Here is a 19,593-nt window from a genome sequence, read left to right on the forward strand (position 1 = left end):
TGTAATCAACTTAAAGTACAATTCTTTGTATTTAACAAATGTTAGTGGAAACATAATTTAAATAAAGAAATTGGAAAACTGTGTCTGAGTGTCTTTCCACCTTTCTGAAAAACTGGTTAGCAACTAGTGAGAAAGCTGGTGCTTCATCACAATTACATATCTTACAAATGAATTATGTTATAAATCATCATTAAGTGAAGGTTTACTATTCAGTGTTTTATCCAATTTATATCATTACTGTTTGGTACTGATTTAATATCCTACACAAGAATTGTTACTGATACTGTTGCTGTCAGACAGAAACCTCTTATTTGCAAATTTGACTTTTTCTTTTCATAATTCATTTTACCTGCCACCCTTGTCTGTACACATTATTAATCAATGAATGTATTCAAAGAGCTTGTCTCCAGCCGACCTCTTGGCTGATGATACATGGGGGAGCGTGAGTTCACAACAACCACACTTGTTGTCATTCGAGATCTGTTGCATTTTTAATAACGATGAATTTTAATAAATAATTTTTTGGTTGCACACTAATGGATGAATATGTCTGAAAAAAATGCAAATCCGTTTCAGTTTGATTTGCTTGTAGGTTTGTAGGCTATTACAGACTAGAGTTTAGATTCTCTGCCCCAGCCTGTTTTTTTTATTTTATTTTTTTTAATAACTCAAAATAATGACTGAATTTCCAGCTACAAAATGAGCACCTCTCTCCTCCCTCCATTGTTGTTTGTGTCGCTGCATGGTCTAACACGCGAGTTGGTTGTCCTCATGCCGAAAAGGTGACTTGTCGCACACGTGACATCACTCTCCCAGACGCAAGAAGAAAGCAAAAATATATATTTTTATTAAGGAAAATGACAAAAATAATAGTAACACACAGTGACTTGAATAAGTAACTTTAATCTGATTACTGGTTTGGAAATATTAACGCGGTAGATTACTCTTACTAAGAAAAGTGGTCAGCTCAATTTGCACGGGTCGGGTCAGGCTTGATTTTTTTGGGCCCGATGTAAGCTCCACTACAGAGTCGCACGTAAATTTAATATCATATATTGAAGACAGGAGGTTACCGCCCGAAAATGTTCCCACACTTGAGACGTGTTTGGTCTCGCTTTCCTGTTCTCCTCAACATGTTCCGCCATCATTCATATTTTTCTTCTGCTGCTGCTTCTGCTTCTTCTACGCCACACTGTGGTGCGCATTCTAGTAGTGGTGCGATTTGCTCCTGCTCAAATCTCTTTTTAAAAAATGATGATAATAACAATAATAAATGCGACGCATCAACGCAAACATTTTGCGTCGACTAATTTTTATTGTTGACGTAATCAATGATGTCGATTAATCGTTGCAGCCCTAATATTATCCACTTTGCAGTTTACCACCAATTTCACATGATTATGCACTAAATGTGTCATTATTATGAATATTATATTTCATACATTGGATCCCTATAAATCTTACACAGTGAAACTTGAACACCAAGGAATAAATTAAAAACCAGGTGCCTGAGGCCAAAGGTTGCAAAAAGATTGTGAGGACATCTCCCCCAATAAAGCAACAAATGACCACTGAAGCCAGCTGAACAGTGAATGTGACACCAGAAAATAAACATTTAAAAAAAGCAATTGAATTGTTTCTCTATTGAGCAGCATAGTTAACTATTGAACTGACCGACCAAAGTATGGCTTGCTTGTGAATAATTGTGTTTTTGCTTACATTGGAATTGGTAATGTGTTGTAAATATCTTTTTGTAACCAGAGCTGTAGAAGCTACATTATTCAACAGCCTGATTAGAATAAGAAAACTTTTAAATCCCAATAGTATGCTCAATATCAGTGTTAAGGCAATCAAAGGGATTTACAGTATTTGGAAATAACAAAAAGATTGTTCACCATCTCCAAGAGGTAAAACATTTATGTTGTGTATTTCATGGTTTTCGTGAGGATTCATTGATTGGCTGGTTTGATTTCTAAGCAGGTGTGTCAATGTAGTCAGACAAGATATTAAAAAGTGAGGAGAGAGAGCAGACACTGTTAGTGACAGAGTTACCCTTCACAGGAACAACACGTTTTCTAACCATGATGGATAATGTTTCTCAAATAACAATGTTTTTTCTTTTAGGTTTAAATGAAACAAATAACCACAGATTTACTCTCTTCTTTCTCACTTTACTATGTTACTGTGTGATTTTGCTGGTAAATATTTCTGTTATTATGATCATCATCATGGATAAAAACCTGCATGAACCAATGTATATTTTAATATGTACTTTTTGCATGAATGCACTTCATGGGACAGCAGGTTTCTACCCCAAGCTTCTCTGGGATCTGCTTTCTCCTGTTCATGTCATCTCTTATTCTGGATGTCTTGTTCAGGCTCAGGTAATTGCCTCATTTGCCTGTGCTGATCTGTCTATTCTTTCAGTCATGGCGTATGACAGATATGTCGCTATATGTCGACCACTGGAGTACCACTCTGTCATGTCAAAGCAAAGGCTCATTATGTTAGTCTGTTTCTCTTGGCTAACACCTTTTTTGATTGTAGCTGCAAATATGTTTCTAACATCTAGATTAAAGTTATGCAGCCCATATATCACCAGATTTTTTTGTGTGAATTGGGCGATTGTAAAACTTGCTTGTTTCCCAGCTGAAACTGCCATTAACAGCATAGGGACATACATAACAATGATCATTTACTTTTTTCATGGTATATTCATAGTTCTATCCTACATTTTTCTAATTAAAACATGTGCAGATTCCATTGAAAACAGGGCAAAGTTCATGCAAACATGTGTGCCACATCTGATCTCCTTACTCATTTTTCTTGTAACTATACTTTTTGATGTAATGATCATTAGATTTGGTTCAAAAGATTTCCCTCAAGCCTTTAAAAACTTTGTTGCAATAGAATTTCTTGTCATACCTCCTTTAATTAATCCATTAATTTATGGTTTTAAATTGACCAAAATTCGAAACAGAATTCTGGTTGTCATTACCTTTAAAACTAAATAACTACTGTGTTATACTAAGGAAACATACAGTCTTATGTCTGATGTTCTTCCTTAAATTTGCACTGCTTAACCAGCTGTTTGCTGTGGCTGTTGGAGTTACATGTAATATCCTCAAGAGTTTTTGCAAGTTCAGCAAAAGCTACCTTGTTAATCCCCTTTTCACCTAAAGATTTTCTTATCATTTAACTACAATTTGCATTGATTTTTTGGAAGGTTTTTTTTTTTTTTTGATTGAGAGTGTCGAATCTTATTAGTCTTACGTATTTGTAGACGCTCTAAAAATTATGATAATAAGGTGTTGTTCTCTTTATTGGCTTAACTTTAGATCTGCACACTCTTCATATTTAGCCAATGGTCAACTCAGTTCTATAATGTTTCATGTTGTTGAACATGTGTGTACACATCTCAGGTAGTTCATACAAAATCTTGAATATATCATCATTAAATTGTCAGTCATCATGCTGTACTGTGTGCAGTGATGTGTCTACATGTATTTAAACTGCAATACAAAAACAATCCTGCTCCTGCTCAAAGTCTTGATAATTATATGGATCATCCACTGATGAGGATGCTGACACTTTAAAGACATTTTCTTCATCAACAACTTTTTTTTTAAGTCTTTAAAATAAAAAGTCACCTTGACAAAGTTTTCAACTATCAAGAATTGGGCTACTAATTTGAGTCACATAAGCTAGTCTGGACACGACACCATGACTTCATCTCTTTATAGAACATGCTGACGCCGACTCAGTAGAACTAAATTTCCATCTGGAAAACATCCAAGTTCTTTGCTCTGGGATTGACTGTTAGCTCAGCATGTATGCAGTCAGTTTCCACTGATAACTGTGCCAGACTCACCAGTCGGACTTAGTTGTACTTTTGAAGACAGTGGGTGTTAACCTATGAACAGAAAAAAAACATGAACAGTTAATCATTTTTAATCAGTGACTGATTTTATTAGACGCTAGCTAGCTAGCTAACATTACCTTTAAGTTGGCTGATAACATTGCATAACAATATGCACGTTTTTTGTATGTTGGACCCAAAAGACGGGAAAGGTTAAAAGCAATTTATTTAGGTTGCTCAGGAGGATGGTGCTCATAGTACTGGGAGGCTGAGGTTTAGGTGGAGACACAAGAAGCAGCACGAATTGTATTGCCATGAAGACCACAGCAATGAGTGGAAACAATCTTGCAGCAAGTGGAGTGAAGACCAGAGTATTTAAGTAGGCACTGATGATTAACAGGGCTGCAGGTGTGTGAGAGACAGGTGCTCCAGTCATCTAAAGAAGCCACACTGAGCCTCTGCAGAACACCTCTGAGCAGACAGAAACAAAAAGAAACAAAAGCACGGAGCTCAGAAACAATACCACACTCAAGGTTCAACACAACGCACAGTTAAATTATTGACTCATATGAAACCTTGCAAGAGGTTCGTATGCATGTGTACACTGACATGGATTCTGGAAGATATAAGACAGAAAATCTGATATCATTGTAGCTGATGAAAACAGGACGGTAAAATTAGGTGGGGCCCGTGGCAACGACTGGGAACGGTTACAGTATGCAGCATTGCTGACCAAAGCTAAAATATGAAAAGCTATTAAGAGATTGATTGGCTGAAATAATATTATATGATATGTTTTCATTTTTTCTTTTTTATTCTATTTGTAAGGAAACTAGTTTTTTGATATTATGTCTCATTCACAACTCGTTGAAAACTGAAGCTGTGGGATTGTAGGACGGGTCGGCCTGTTGGCACTTGCATGTTTCTATATTTCCTCTTTGAACTTTCAAATTCTGCAGTACATGATAGAAGCCATATTTGGACTAATAAGAGCAAAACCAAGAGTGACCACACAACTGGTCACTTTAAAGCATATTTGTGAAATTGAAGCGAGTAAGAAATCGCAGTCGGCCTGTTGGTACTTGTGTAGCGGGTTAGTACTCTACCTTGCAATGTGTAGTTGAAATGGCACCCACACAGCCACTGTCCTGCTCGACCCACATTAAATGCTGATGAGAAACACAGAAAAATTGTTCTTCACAGCCAGATCTCTGCACAGTTCAATACAGCAACACAGGAGGTCCAGTAACAGCAGATTGTTGACAAACTTAATTACTCAGATTAAATGATAATGAATGATAAAAAAAAATCACATGTACCTGATGTGAAACACAGAAAAATAGTTATTCACAGCCAGCTCTCAGCAAAGTTCAATACATCAACAATGAAATAAAATGTCACAAAATGAATTAATCTAGCTGCTCAAAGTTATTATTTTTTTTTATTACGAGGATTAGACATGACGACATTAAGCTAACAAAGTTATCGACAACATCAAGCTAACAGAGTTACCAACATGTACAGCAACTTGCTCTACATACATTTCAGTCATCCAACATCATCACAAACACTAGTTGTTGTCGTCGGGAACTTATCACTACATGGACAGCTAATAAAACACACTTTTGTCCGTAAAATTAATAGTATTTTGGCTCTGTACAACAGAACCAACCATGGGGTCCGGTAACAGCAGACTAGTGTGGCGTTCAAATACCGTATTAAAAATATCAGTGGCATGATACAAAATAATAGAAACAGTAATGGAGACAGCAAGACAGGTAGTAATGGCAAGTGAGATCAGTAACTATACTCTGTTACACTTGCTTGTTTCTATATTTCCTCTTTGACCTTTAAAATCCTTCAGTACATAACAGGAGGTGTATTGGGAATAATAAGAGCAAAACTTAGAGTGACCACACAACTGGCCACTTTAAAGCATGTTTATGAAATTGAAGCGAGGAGCTAGTTTAATGTCAATGCCTTGATAGTATTAATAGCCTACATCGTGCCGAAGAAATCCTTTTCCAAGTTGTGAAAATTATACATTTGATTGTTCTTCGTTATTTTTCATGCGCTGAAATTACAGTAGATTGCAACATCCTGAAATTGAGAGAATTGATTGGCTGGTTTGATTTCTAAGCAGGTGTGTCGATGTAGCCAGACAAGATGTTAAACAGTGAGGAGAGAGAGCAGACACTGTTAGTGACAGAGTTACCCTTCACAGGAACAACACGTTTTCTAACCATGATGGATAATGTTTCTCAAATAAGAATATTTTTTCTTTCAGGTTTAAATGAAACAAATAACCACAGATTTACTCTTTTCTTTCTAACTTTACTGTGTTACTGTGTGATTTTGCTGGTTAATGTTTCTGTTATTGTGACCATCATGTTGGATAAAAACCTGCATGAACCAATGTATATTTTGGTATGTTCTTGTTGCATGAACGCACTTTATGGGACAGCAGGTTTCTACCCCAAGTTTCTCTGGGATCTGCTTTCTCCTGTTCATGTTATCTCTTATTCTGGATGCCTTGTTCAGGCTCAAGTTATTATCTCATTTGTCTTCATTGATCTGTCTATACTTTCAGTCATGGCCTATGACAGATATGTGGCTATATGTCGACCACTGGAGTACCACTCTGTCATGTCAAAGCAAAGACTCTTTGCTATAGTCTGTTTCTCTTGGATGACACCTTTTTGCATGGTGGGTATAAATATGTTTCTAACATCTAGATTACAGTTATGCAGCCCATATATCTCCAGATTATATTGCATGAATTGGACGATTGTTAAACTTGCTTGTTTCCCAGCTGAAACCGCTGTGAACAACATACTTACGTACATAACAATAATCTTTTACTTATTTCATGGTATATGCATAGTTCTATCTTACGTGTATCTCATTAGAACATGTGCAAATTCTATCGAAAACAGGGCAAAGTTCATGCAAACATGTGTACCACATTTAACATCCTTACTGATTTTTCTTGTAACTATACTTTTTGATGTAATGATCATCAGATATGGTTCAAAAGCTTTGCCTCAAGCCTTTAAAAACTTTGTTGCAATAGAAATTCTTTTCATACCTCCCTTAATAAATCCATTAATTTATGGTTTCAAATTGACCAAAATTCGAAACAGAATTCTCATTGTCATTACCTTAAAAACTTCTGTGTTATATTAAGAGAAATTTACAGTCCTATGTCTGATGTCTTCCTTAAATGTGCACTGTTTCTCTTTATAGATTAAGAGGTTGGAATTATATGTATGAGTCTTATTTGGAGACACTCTTAAAGTAATGATAATTAGGTGTTGTTCTCTTTATTGCCTTAATTGTGACATTATTAACACCTAGTCAATGGTCGACTAAGTTGTATGATGATTCATGTTGTTGAACATGTGTGTGCACATCTCAGGCAATTCGTCCAAAATCTCGAATATGTCATTATTAAATTGTCATTCATCATGATGTATGTGCAATGCTGCATCTACATGTATTTACATTGCAATACAAAGAGAATCCCTCTCTTTATTTCAGTCTTAATTATAACATGGATCATGAGGATGCTGACATGTTCAAGACATTTTCTCTATTCTTTTCTTCCTTCTGTTTGACAACTAGGCTTCTAACTCGTTTTAATATATGTCAACACATCACTCCAATATTAGCTTGCCTCCATTGGCTCCCTGTCTGTTTTAGAATAGATTTTAAGATTTTACTGATCACTTTTAAAGCACGCTCAGGTCTGGCTCCGAGCTATATTACAGATATGTTCATGTTATACTAGCCAGCTCGGTGCCTTAGATCCTCAGGCGGGGCCCTCCTAAATGTTCCGAAGTTGAGACTAAAACTAAAGGTGATCGTGCCTTCGCCATATGGGCCCCTCAACTTTCATTGCCCTGCCTGAGGAGATAAGGCTTGCAGGATCGGTACCTTCTTTTAAATCACTTCTTAAAACTAGGGCTGTACGATATTGGAAAAAACTGACATTGCGATTTTTTTTAACCCTGCGATATATATTGAGATATGAAAAAATAGAGGAATTCTCATCAGATTACCTGAATAGCACTTTATGTTATGCCGCATTTCAAAATGATAAGCATTTATATTTCATATGAGCTCATTCATGCGTGCTTGCGCCCTCCCAGAACTTCCATTCCCCATGCTGGCTTACTTTCATTTATAAAAATTACGTCTGTCTAATTTTCCTTCGGGTGCGGGTCGGGCATCGGTAACAATTTATAGCGGGTCAGCTCGGGTGCGAAATGTAATTTGTGCTACTGTAGGAAAACGGGTCGGATGCAGTTTTAATTATGGCGTGTAGGGCGGGTTTTCAAAATAAGACCCGTGCAGGACTCTGCTGTGTGGTAACCACGTAAATGGTCAAACAAATTAGTTGTGTTACCTCTTGTTGTGGCAACAGATGCAAGGCACTGTTGACACAGAACACGTGTTTGGTCAATATCATCCTTCTTGTAGCCGAAATAATTCCAGATAACTGACGTTGCTTTTCTTTTTGGCACCAAGTCTTCTTTTTTGCGATTTTCTCTTGTTCGTTGCTCATTTTCAATGTTGCGACTCACTCCATGTGCAGGGCGTGGTCTGCTTCGGCACACTGATTAAGAACTAATGTGATTGGTGGATCGCTGTGCATGCAGACTCATTTGCGTCCTACATCGCAGGCCCTGCAATGTGTCTATTGCACACACGTACATCGCGATGGTGATGCTCAAACGATATATCATGCAGCCCTACTTAAAACCCATTTTTATAGACTTGCCTTTCATTAGTCCATGGGCCAAAGGTCAAAATTTGACTTTTCGGTTCCACTCAAGGTGGCAAAACCTAGTAACACTTTTTGAAAAGGATCCTGTCCATAGATGATATTTTGGTATGATAACCCATCGTTAGTGGTAGCCTTATGACAGTTATCAGCACATGAAGTTAAACACCCCCTACAATAAATAGGCCTCTGGGTTTTTTATGAGGGCATGTTTGGTAGCATTTTAAAGGGTAGATTCATAGCTTTCATTCAAACCAGATTGCGGGCCTGTCTAAAAAATACAAAGGTCACAAGGCCATCATGCCTCCTCTCCTGCTGACTGTAAAAAAATCCTGTCTTTTTTTATTGGCAAGATCTATGGTATAAGGTCTCATTTTACTCCAACTGTTTTTCCCCCTGCAACGTTCAGTCGTCCTATATTACTGTCTGATTTTGCTTCCATCTCCCTACAGATTCTTCCAAAAACTGTTGATAATATGCATCCCTCCTCTAGGCCCTGTGACTTTAGTTCCTACAACATTTTTAAAAACCATACTTCCTGTCTTAGGTCCTAGCCTGCTTTATATCATCAATTCCTCTCTCACATCATGGTCCGTACCTGACCTCTTTAAAATTGCCAGTGCTCAGCCACTTCTTAAAAATAAAACCCTCTCAATCCAGACCAGTTAGAAAACTATAGACCTAAACTTCCCTTCTTCTCCAAAATCGATGAAAAGATTGTCCCGGACTAGCTACTGAAGCTGGTTGAAGAAACTTTGACAAATTCCAATTCGGTTTCCACCAAAAACAAAGTACAGCATTACTGAAAGTGTCTAATGACATTCTTATGCATGCTGATGAAGGTGAAAGTTCCATCCTTATTCTTCTTGATCTGACTGCAGCCTTTGATACCATCAATCATGCCATTTTACTGGATAGATTACAGAACAGGGTTGGTATTTCTGGTACAGCCTTAAATTGGTTGTATTCCTATTTGACTAATAGAGTCTTTAGTGTCTGCATTAACAATCATGTTTCCTCTTCCGCTCCCCTGCTGAGTGGTGTCCCTTCTTGGTTCAGTTCTGTTCTCCTTGAATATGCTTCCTCTGGGTCATTTGTTAAGCCACTTCCATGACATGTCATACCACTGTTATACGGATGATACACAGATCTATTTTTCTGCTAAGCCCAATAACCTGAATCAACTGTCCTCTCTCCATGAGTGCTTAGCTGCCACCAAATACTGGATGTCTCATAATTTTCTCCACTTAAATCTGGATAAAACTAAAATCATTTTATTTGGCCCTGATAAATTTGTCACTGCAGTTGATCAGTTTATTGGACATTAACATCAAACCCACTGCTTAGAATCTGGGTATCATCTTCGACCAGCATAATGACAAAACGTGTCCAGTCCTGTTTCCTGCAGCTATGAAATGTAGCAAACATCAAAAGATTCCTGTCCTCCAGTGATCTTGAACAATTATTTTTACAGCTTCATTTTCTCCCATCTAGATGGCTGTAACTCCCTCTACACGTGCCTCAGTCAGGCTTCGTTAAACTGATTACAGTTAGTCCAAAATACAGCCGCCAGACTTTCAACCAGAATCAGCCGTCGGTCCCATATTACTCCTCCTTCTTGCATCCCTTCATTGGCTTCCTGTAACATTTAGAATCACTTACTGATTACTTATAAGGCACTTCATGACCTTGCCCCCAGTTACATTTCAGATCTCCTTGTTCCTCATTCCACTCCGCTCCTCAAATTTCAGCGTTTTATCCGTTCCACGATCTATCTGTAAAACTAAAGTTGACTGGCTGTTTTAGCCCCAACATTGTGGAATAGTCTTCCCCATTGACTTAGATTCACTAAATCGGTGGACAGTTTTAAGTGGCTGCTCAAAACCCACCTCTACACGCAAGCCTTTTCATAGATTTCCTTGTTTGATCTTACATGCTCTCTTCGTTTGTGTTTTTGTGTGTTGTTATGTTTATCTATTAGTTGTCTGGAAAGCACTTTTCGATCTCTGTGTCAAATAGGTGCTATATAAATAAAGTTTTACTTACATGTGCTCTTCAAACTGTCAACAACGACAATTTTTCCACAATTTTTGCTTAAACTGTAGTCTTTGTTATAGCATTGTGACAGGTAGGAACAACACTGACAAAGAAAAAAACTCTGAAATACTCACAGGACTGTAATTATTAAGGAAATGTATAATCCTCCCATATTTTCCTACTATGAGGGGTGACTTTGGGCCTTATATTGGAACTAGGGCCCAGGTGAGAATTGTCAATAATTGCTAATTGATTGTTATTTTCAAAGAGTCTTTATTTAGCAGGCAGATCAGTTCATTGGATTTTTATCCTGATCGTCATTATCATCATCATCATCATAGTCCAGGGTCAAGGCAACTTCATCTTCAACTTCATCCTCCTCTTCCTCTCTCTGATTGGTGCATGTTTGTAGTTTGCACATTTCCGTGCACTTCAGATTGTTGGCGAGGCAGGAGCAGTCTGGTAGCTTACAGGTCTTAACACACTTGCAGGCATCAGCTCTTGGACAGCCATTGGTGCTGGGGGTCCTTGCATTCAGCATACATAAAACGAAGGAGTGTAAGATCCAAGCCACATCCACCACTATCCTAGCTATTTCTCATCTATTTCACTAAGGTGCCTAAATGTCTAGAAATTACATATACTGTTGCAGTATTGGAACAAGATGATAAACACAAATTAACTGAATCTATTAAGAGCATACCTTTGTCATCTGTTTTCCACCCATGCCCGCTTGGTTCTGGTATGTCTGGTTGTCCTTCCAGGCACTGCCTCCAGACTGCTGCCTGGTAATCTTCTCTGTGTATGTGCATCTGTAAGCAGTCCCTGAAAGGGGGAAGTGGGCTGGACTGCATTTCACTGCTTTTGGTGCAGAACAGCAGATATCGAAGGTCATTGACATCACATACATCAGATGATTGTGCATACATCCGGCAGACAAGCAATTCCAATTCTTCTGATATATCAATGATGTTCCCAGGGATTTGAAGTGCTCCTGAAATGTGCTGTTTCCTTCCAGGAGTTTAAGAGCACTGAGTTTTTCTCTTCCTGTTAAAGCACTTGCGCTATCACAACCTGTAAAGGCATGGACACCTACAAAAGCATCACACAGATCATCTCCATGGAGCTCAGCAAGGTTGCTCATGTTGATGTACCTTGTTCGATTCTGAGTTCCACATTTTAGATACATGGTGCTGCTGATCTTCTTACAGTGCCCTGAGCAAAGGACCGTGACATATGTATCCTCACTCGCAATCATTGTCGTTTTATAGCCATTCTGGCTGGCATGATTGGCATGTAGGAGCATGCGGGTATCAGCCTCCTCATCTGAACACTTCAGCTCCACCACAGCTTTCACGTCTTCCTTGTTAAGACAATTGCATGTCTCTCCACAGGTTGCAAAGGGCTGCTTGTCTTAAAGCTTCATCTTGACTTACAGCAGCTCCCGCTAGGGCTGTAACGATACACCAAACTCACAATTCGATTTTTGACCCACAGTTCGATACAAACCTCATTTCTTTTTTTTCTTTTTTTTTTTAAATTAAACATTTTATTTATGTAACATTTAAATAACTTCTGTTTATGATACTGGTCTGATAGTATCAGAGGCGCAGTATTGGCAAACTGAACCAGTGTGAATGGATGAGCCGGCTGCGCATATGGAGGGCGTGTCTATCGGATGGTCTGTCTGACTGCACAGGTCACTCACTCAACTTAATAAAGAGGAATGTACCACAAAGCAATGTTACAGAACCAAACTAAGGTAACGTAGTTACTGTCACTGTCTTTGGCCTCGGGAAAAAAATACTGCAGCTGTACCTGGAGTAGCGTCTGTTCTCCTGTCCGTCCTCCCGTCTATCCTACCGACTCCTCGTCACATTTCTGCCCGAAAAACAGCATCTGTCACCGGTAAAGAAACTTTTACTCACCAAGTGTTTGTGATGAAAAAAAATCACTGCGATGGTTCTAAGAATTTGTGAAATTTAGTCCTACTCTCAAACTTAAGAATAAAAGCTATTTATCAACTTTCTTAAGTCTAAGAATCACTCCTACTCTCTCAGATATTTATCAGCAACATCACGCAGCAGAGCTTTCACGGCAGAACTAAAGGTCATCACAGTGCTTCGATATCTCGCCACTGGGAAAATGCAACAGTAACGCTGATGATTTGGGGCCATCACAACCGTCAATTAGCAGAATTGTTATGGAAACAATAATGGCCCTTACTGCTCCTCACCTCATCATGCGTTTCATTGACTTTCCACGTACACCCCGGATAATTCAGAAGCAAACTGCATTCATGCAGGTAGCTGGCTTCCCTGGAGTGGTCGGTGCAATCGATGGTACACATGTTAGGATCAGCGCTCCAAGTGTGGACGAGAGTGTGTATGTTAACAGGAAGAGGTACCACAGTATCAACACGCAAGTAGTGTTCGATGCAGAATATAACATCTTGGATGTGGTACCCAAGTGGCCTGGGTCCACCCATGATGCATGGATGGATACTAAATGAAAGTGGCCAGAAGCAGCTTTTTGAGAGGCACATTGTGCCACCTGGGTGTCACCTAATTGGGGATAAAGGATATCCATTACGCCGCTGGCTTCTTATCCCTTTCAGATGCCACAGACACAAGCCCAAATGAATTATAATAGGTAAGCCCAACAAAATGCATAATTGTTTTGTAAGAAGCGCAATGTCCCACTCCCACCAGCAGACGATGATGACAATGAGGGAAATGGGGGAGGAGATGGAGACGCGAGCGTCCCTGGCAACATCCATCCATGTGATGGGGCAGTCTTTAGACAACACTTCGCCAACCTCCACTGTGTGTAAGAATAACAATAAATCATCGATACACAGTGGCTTTTTATCAATACGTTTTATTAGTCACTCTGTATCTTTTCTTTTTTTTTAAAGCCAAGCTGTAGTACTCCTCTTGGAGCCACAACACTTTAATTTGCAGCTTAATTTTTTGTGTCTGCAGTGCCTACAGATCATCTGTCTCCTCTACTGGGCCGCGATCACTCATCTCGGCCTGAAAAACAAAAGAGACGGCATGCTCAAGATGTGATAAACTTAAGTTGATTTCTTCTTTTTTTCCACCACTTGATTGATGCCCATTGCCTCACACAAAGTTCTTGGGCCTGGCCGCATCAAAAGCAAAGGGAGAGTGCGCATCGGAGATGCCCAAGGACACAGGAGACTCTCCTAATGCATCTCGATCCAAACTGAAACATAAAGAGTATGGCTGAAATATCAGAAATGGTTCTATTGTTGTTATGGTTATGACTTGAACAAACACACATTTCAGACATTTACTGAACAGTAGCCTGGCAAATATCCAACAAGGATTACGCACGTATTTCTCATCAAAACGCACCTAGGCTGCAGCGCAATATCCCTATAGAGTTGTTACAGGAATAATTTGTGAACTCACCCTTTTGAAAGCAACTCAAGCGTCATTGCAGCTGGATCCTGGCCACCGTCCAACCCAGAGATGCTGAGGTTATCTTCTAAAAGTATGCACTGCACAACTTCTGCAACTGCGCTCAAGTCTTTGCCAGGTGGTCCTCCACCTGCATAAGAATATAAAAATGAATTAGATAGATATAAGCGAATAGGGTGGCATGCAAGCAAATGAAAAAGAAGCACTACATACCAGTGTGCAAGGAGCAGGCCTTGAAAGCTGCAATTTCAGTTCTGCTTTTCGAGAGAACGTTATACCACTTTTTCTAGCAGTCAGCTGGTGACTGATGGCAGAAGGCTTGAGAAGTGTATAGTTGATTCACCATGTCTTCCCATGTCTGTTTTTTTATCATGGCTGGTAAGCGTTGGGCTGAACTTGCCTTTAATGATGAGCTTCCTTTCCTCGACTAGCTCCACTAATAACAGTATCTCCTCCTCTCGCCAGCTGGGTTTTCTTTTCGATTCCATGTTGATTTCTGCATGTGGCTGCAGTAGGCTAGTATATATAGAGCCACCCACACCAGTTTCAAGTTAGTTGCCTAATTAATGAATTAGAAAGATAAGGAAACATTTATTTTTTAGTCATTGCCAATATGTTTTATGTATTATTTTGTAGATTATTGTCAAAATATACACTTCCATTGTCCATTTAAATATTTCTAAGATATTTCTTTATTCTTAGACAAGGGATTCCCTTCCGTGATTGGTCATTTCTATGGACACGGAAGTGACGTCACCTAAAATTCTGTTTATGGCACATAGTACTGTCGTAATTCAGCTCTGAGAGTGACGTTTAAAATTCAGTCCTACACTTCGCTGCAAGTGTGAGTAAGATGCTTGATAACTAACTTCTAAGTGCAGCTTTCAGCGAATAATTTTTTTACTCATAAGTCAACTCTTAGCAGGGTTCTTAGGAGTAATTCTATGAAGCTTGATGAATACGGGCCCTGAACAAGAACTCAACCTGACCTCTCCCCCCACCACCATGACCCAGCCTGACACACACACACATACACACACTGACTACACACACACATCACACATCTTTTCATTTCTAATTACATTATTTAGATTATAATTAATTATATCATATACATCATATCAGTTTGATTTTATTCATAGTTATCTTATTTATTCTATTTATAAGGCCAGTTTAGGAATAACCAGTAGGCATTTCAATGCATGTTACTCTGTGACTTCTGTATGTGACAAATAAAGTAATCTTGTAATCTTGTAAATCTAACATTATTAGTCATGCAATAATAAGTAATCATCCAATCTGAGTTATAGTTAACTACATCTGCTGGACACGAAATTAACGCCATTCTGATGCTGGTAAATCAAGTGGCTGGTACTGTGTGCTGCACTCACCAGCGGGCCCGGTTCTAGGCATGGGCACGGGGGGGCAATGCCCCCCCAAATGCTTCGGCTGCCCCACCAAACCGACCCTGCTTCATTCCGAAAAAAAAAAAAAAAAAAATCAAATTTATAATATTGTAATGTATTCCCATAAATGCTGCTCAGTGTAATCACAGTCCACGACTCTTCTGCCAACAGAGCTGGTCTCTCTCTCTCTCTCTTGTACCGTGCATGTCAGTAGCAGCTTCTCTCAGTTAGCATCACATTAGATACTACGGGCACTCCAGGCTTGTTAGTTGTTAGCATGTCGGCTAGCAACTGCTAGTAGTAGCCTAGTCCCATCGGCGGCTGCTGCCGAGGTTGTCTCTGTCCCACTCCGCGGCATGGGAAGCGTCACACGAGCCTCACCCACCCCCGCCGACAGGATTAAACAACACACGTTAACACCCCATAACCTGTAAATTCAGGTTAGCGCCGCCGGCCACTGTTTAACGTTACTTCCTGGGGCCGGAGCCTCCGACAGCGGCTAATCTGAGGCTGCTGGCATCTGGCAGGGAGAAACAGGGAACCCAGGCAGGCACACACGACTTTCCAAAGCACGAGAAAGTGGTGCACAATAGCATCAACCAATCAGACAAGATTTATTTATTTATTTTTATAGCGCTGTTTACAAAATTGCTTTGTCACAGATTATAAAGAAACTTACATTTTGCCCCACCACCAAATTTCCGAAACTCCCTTCATATCTACTACGATGAATTTGGGAAATTTGGTGGTGGGGCCAAATGTATGTGACAGATTGACAATCTTTAACATGATGATGATGCCAGAGGAACCGCAAGTCCTTATGGGCTGGCCAATTATCACTCTGTTCCCTGTGTAGCGTTATTTAAAGGCTAAATTACAATTTAGTCTCTTCAATTCCTTCACATCTGCAGTATCCTTAAGCTGATCACTATTTATATACCACATACAAGTCTCTGTATCACACTCATGGTTACCTTCTACAGTCACAAACTTTTACATCAGTCTGCGTTGTTTTGTAGTGAATTTCTTATTCAGATGTGCATGGTTTGAAATAATACAAATCTACCTCAATTTTTTTATTTGATTATTTGTTTGCAAAAGTTAAAAAATGAAGCAATGCCTTCTGGGAATTTCAAGACTGAATCGAGTGGACCGTGTCTGCGTGGTTGTTGGAAGTTGGAGATTGAAAATTGGAAACTGACTGAGATTAAGCTAGCAAAAAAATGAATGGAGGTATCAAGAGACACAAGGGGTGAGCAGAGAAAAGCGAGAGAGAGAAATCTGAGAGCACTTTAGGCTGACGGTGAAAAATGCTGCAAACCAACTGATTTGTTTTCAAAATCAAGTGCAGCTTCATCTAGAAGAGGTAAACATGGATAACAAATGATGGCAAGACATTTTTATTATGGAACGACTGGCTCTGATGATTTAGTTTTTTTTTATGCATTGGGGTTGCGCATTAATATGTCCGTGTTTTGGTGCAGTTGTTTATAGCATCACTGGGGCTCAAAAGTGTGTGTTCTTTCCGTGCGTCAAAAGTTCTATCTGCCAGTTGCGCAATATTTAGGTTTAGATTCCATATAATATTAGATAACTAATTGTAATTGGGCATTGATAAAGTTGTCCTTCATCGGGGAGGTGGAGGTGGGCTTAAAATGTAAAATGCCAATTACATTGTAACTTCAAATTTAAATAGAAAATATGTTAGTAGCCTGACATCAATAATTTGTTGGCCACAGAATTTGTTTTCTTTGTCAATCCAGAAAAAGAATTCCTGTTAGAGCTTTGCCGATGGAACCATGGCGAATCTGCAATTCTTACGTCTGGGTTGGCATTATACACTGGTAGGCATACAAAAAAACGTCATCCCTATGGCACTCAAAACAGTAGCAGTTGGTGACCCATCAACATTTCTTACTGCCCCCCCAATCAAGGCAGTCTAGAACCGGGCCTGCTCACCAGCCAAAGTAACAATGGTAATCTATTGAGTGGCTGGTGAAATTTCAACATTCACTTGTTCATTCAGAGCAAAACATTCACAGAATACACACATCCACACCAACACCTACAGAGATGTATCTCCTCTGCTATTCCTCATATCTCTGTACGCATTCATAAACAGAAAAATGATAGTAGATAAAGTAAAGTGCTGAGTGTCAGTCAGTGCAAGCTGCATCATTAAAAAATAAGTTTAGCTTCATTTAAAAACTGTTATTGCCTTAGGAAAGAAGCTGTTCCTGAATCTAATAGTCCTTGTTTTTAGACATTGGAAGCGTTTCCCTGAGGGCAAGAGTTCAAACAGTGAGTGACCAGGGTGAGAACAGTCCTTTACGGTTTTGGTGGCTTTTGAGAGCAGTCTTATTTTGGTGATTTCCTCTAAAGAGGGAAGAGGACAGCCAACTATCTTCTCTGCTGTGCTTATGACTCTCTTTACTGACTTTTTGTCTGCTGCCAAGCATCCAGCCTACTTGTTTTAACTTTAGCTTGTTACTTTACTACTGTTTCAATGACATGACATACTGAGAAGAAAAACGGAAGAAACAAAATGTATGAAAGCATGGCCCTTATCATACAGTACTACTTCATCTTTCTGAGCGCAGGATACTCCTTGCAATTCCTCTTTTAAATTTAAATTGAGCAGTGCACGACAGGATACCTGTTTGAGACTAATAAAAGCAAAATAGAGACAGTCCACACGACAGGACGCTCTTCAACACTTTTGTGTAACCGGAACAAGGCGCTGGTTTATTGTCAAATTTATATCATGAATAGCCAACAGTGTGTGGAAGAAATAATTTTCCTGGTGAGGAAAATTACATGTTTAATTTTTGTTTAAGAATTCTGCTCTACAAGTGCCCAAAAGTTCTTTATTGTTATTTTCATGTGTTGCATTTACAGTTTTCAATTTTTACAATTCAGCTCTCCATGTGCCATAACGTTCTATATTGTGATTGTCATGTGCTGCATTTACAGTAGATTGCATCACCCTGAAAATAAGAAGATTAGTTGATTGGTTGGTTTGATTTCCAAGTGTGTGTTGATGTAGTCAGACAAGATAGTGAGGAGAGAGAGCAGACACTGTTAGAGACAGACTTACCCTTCACAGGAACAACACGTTTTCTAACCATGATGGATAATGTTTCTCAAATAACAATGTTTTTTCTCTTAGGTTTAAATGAAACAAATAACCACATATTTACTCTTTTCTTTCTCACTTCACTTTGTTACTGTGTGATTTTGATAGCAAATACTACTGTTATTCTGATCATCATCATGGATAAAAACCTGCATGAACCAATGTATATTTTAATATGTACTTTTTGCATGAATTCACTTTATGGGACAGCAGGTTTCTACCCCAAGTTTCTTTGGGATCTGCTTTCTCCTGTTCAGGTTATCTCTTATTCTGGATGTCTTGTTCAGGTTCAAGTAATTGCCTCATTTATCTGTGCTGATCTGTCTATTCTTGCAGTTATGGCATATGACAGATATGTGGCTATATGTCGACCACTGGAGTACCACTCTGTTATGTCAAAGCAAAGACTCATTATGTTAGTCTGTTTCTCTTGGATGACACCTTCTTGCATTGCAGGTATTAATGTGTTTCTAATATCTAGATTAAAGTTATGCAGCCAATATATTGCCAGATTTTACTGTATAAATTGGATGATTGTTAAACTTGCTTGTTTTCCAGCTGAAACTTCTGTTGACAACATATTTGCATACATTACAATGATCATTTATTTATTTCATGGCTTTTTCATAGTTCTGTCCTACATGTATCTTGTTAAAACATGTGCAAATTCTATTGAAAACAGGGCAAAGTTCATGCAAACATGTGTGCCACATGTAACATCCTTATTAATTGTTCTTGCAACTCTGCTTTTTAATGCAATTATCATGCGATTTGGTTCAAAAGTTTTCCCTCAAGCCTTTAAAAACTTTGTTGAAATAGAAATTCTTGTCATACCCCCCTTAATGAATCCATTGAATTATGGTTTCAAGTTGACCAAAATTCGAAACAGAATTCTGGTTGTTCTTACTTTAAAAAATAAATGA

At 38.8% G+C, this 19,593-nt stretch overlaps 3 protein-coding genes across 3 annotated transcripts; all 3 read left to right on the forward strand.

The window, feature by feature from the left end:
* Nucleotides 1-2,081: 2,081 nt before the first annotated feature.
* Nucleotides 2,082-3,014, forward strand: LOC115588490 (olfactory receptor 4P4-like). Its single transcript, XM_030429128.1, has one exon. The coding sequence runs from the start codon at nt 2,082-2,084 to the stop codon at nt 3,012-3,014; it is 933 nt and encodes a 310-aa protein (XP_030284988.1).
* Nucleotides 3,015-6,103: 3,089 nt separating this feature from the next.
* LOC115588726 (olfactory receptor 142-like) lies at nt 6,104-7,045 on the forward strand. The gene has a single exon (XM_030429498.1). The coding sequence runs from the start codon at nt 6,104-6,106 to the stop codon at nt 7,043-7,045; it is 942 nt and encodes a 313-aa protein (XP_030285358.1).
* An 11,615-nt stretch (nt 7,046-18,660) lies between these two features.
* LOC115588727 (olfactory receptor 1D2-like) lies at nt 18,661-19,593 on the forward strand. Its single transcript, XM_030429499.1, has one exon. It carries the CDS (start codon nt 18,661-18,663, stop codon nt 19,591-19,593), a length of 933 nt encoding a protein of 310 aa, XP_030285359.1.

This window comes from Sparus aurata, chromosome 9 (genome assembly GCF_900880675.1).
Source record: "Sparus aurata chromosome 9, fSpaAur1.1, whole genome shotgun sequence".
Lineage (NCBI taxonomy): Eukaryota > Metazoa > Chordata > Actinopteri > Spariformes > Sparidae > Sparus > Sparus aurata.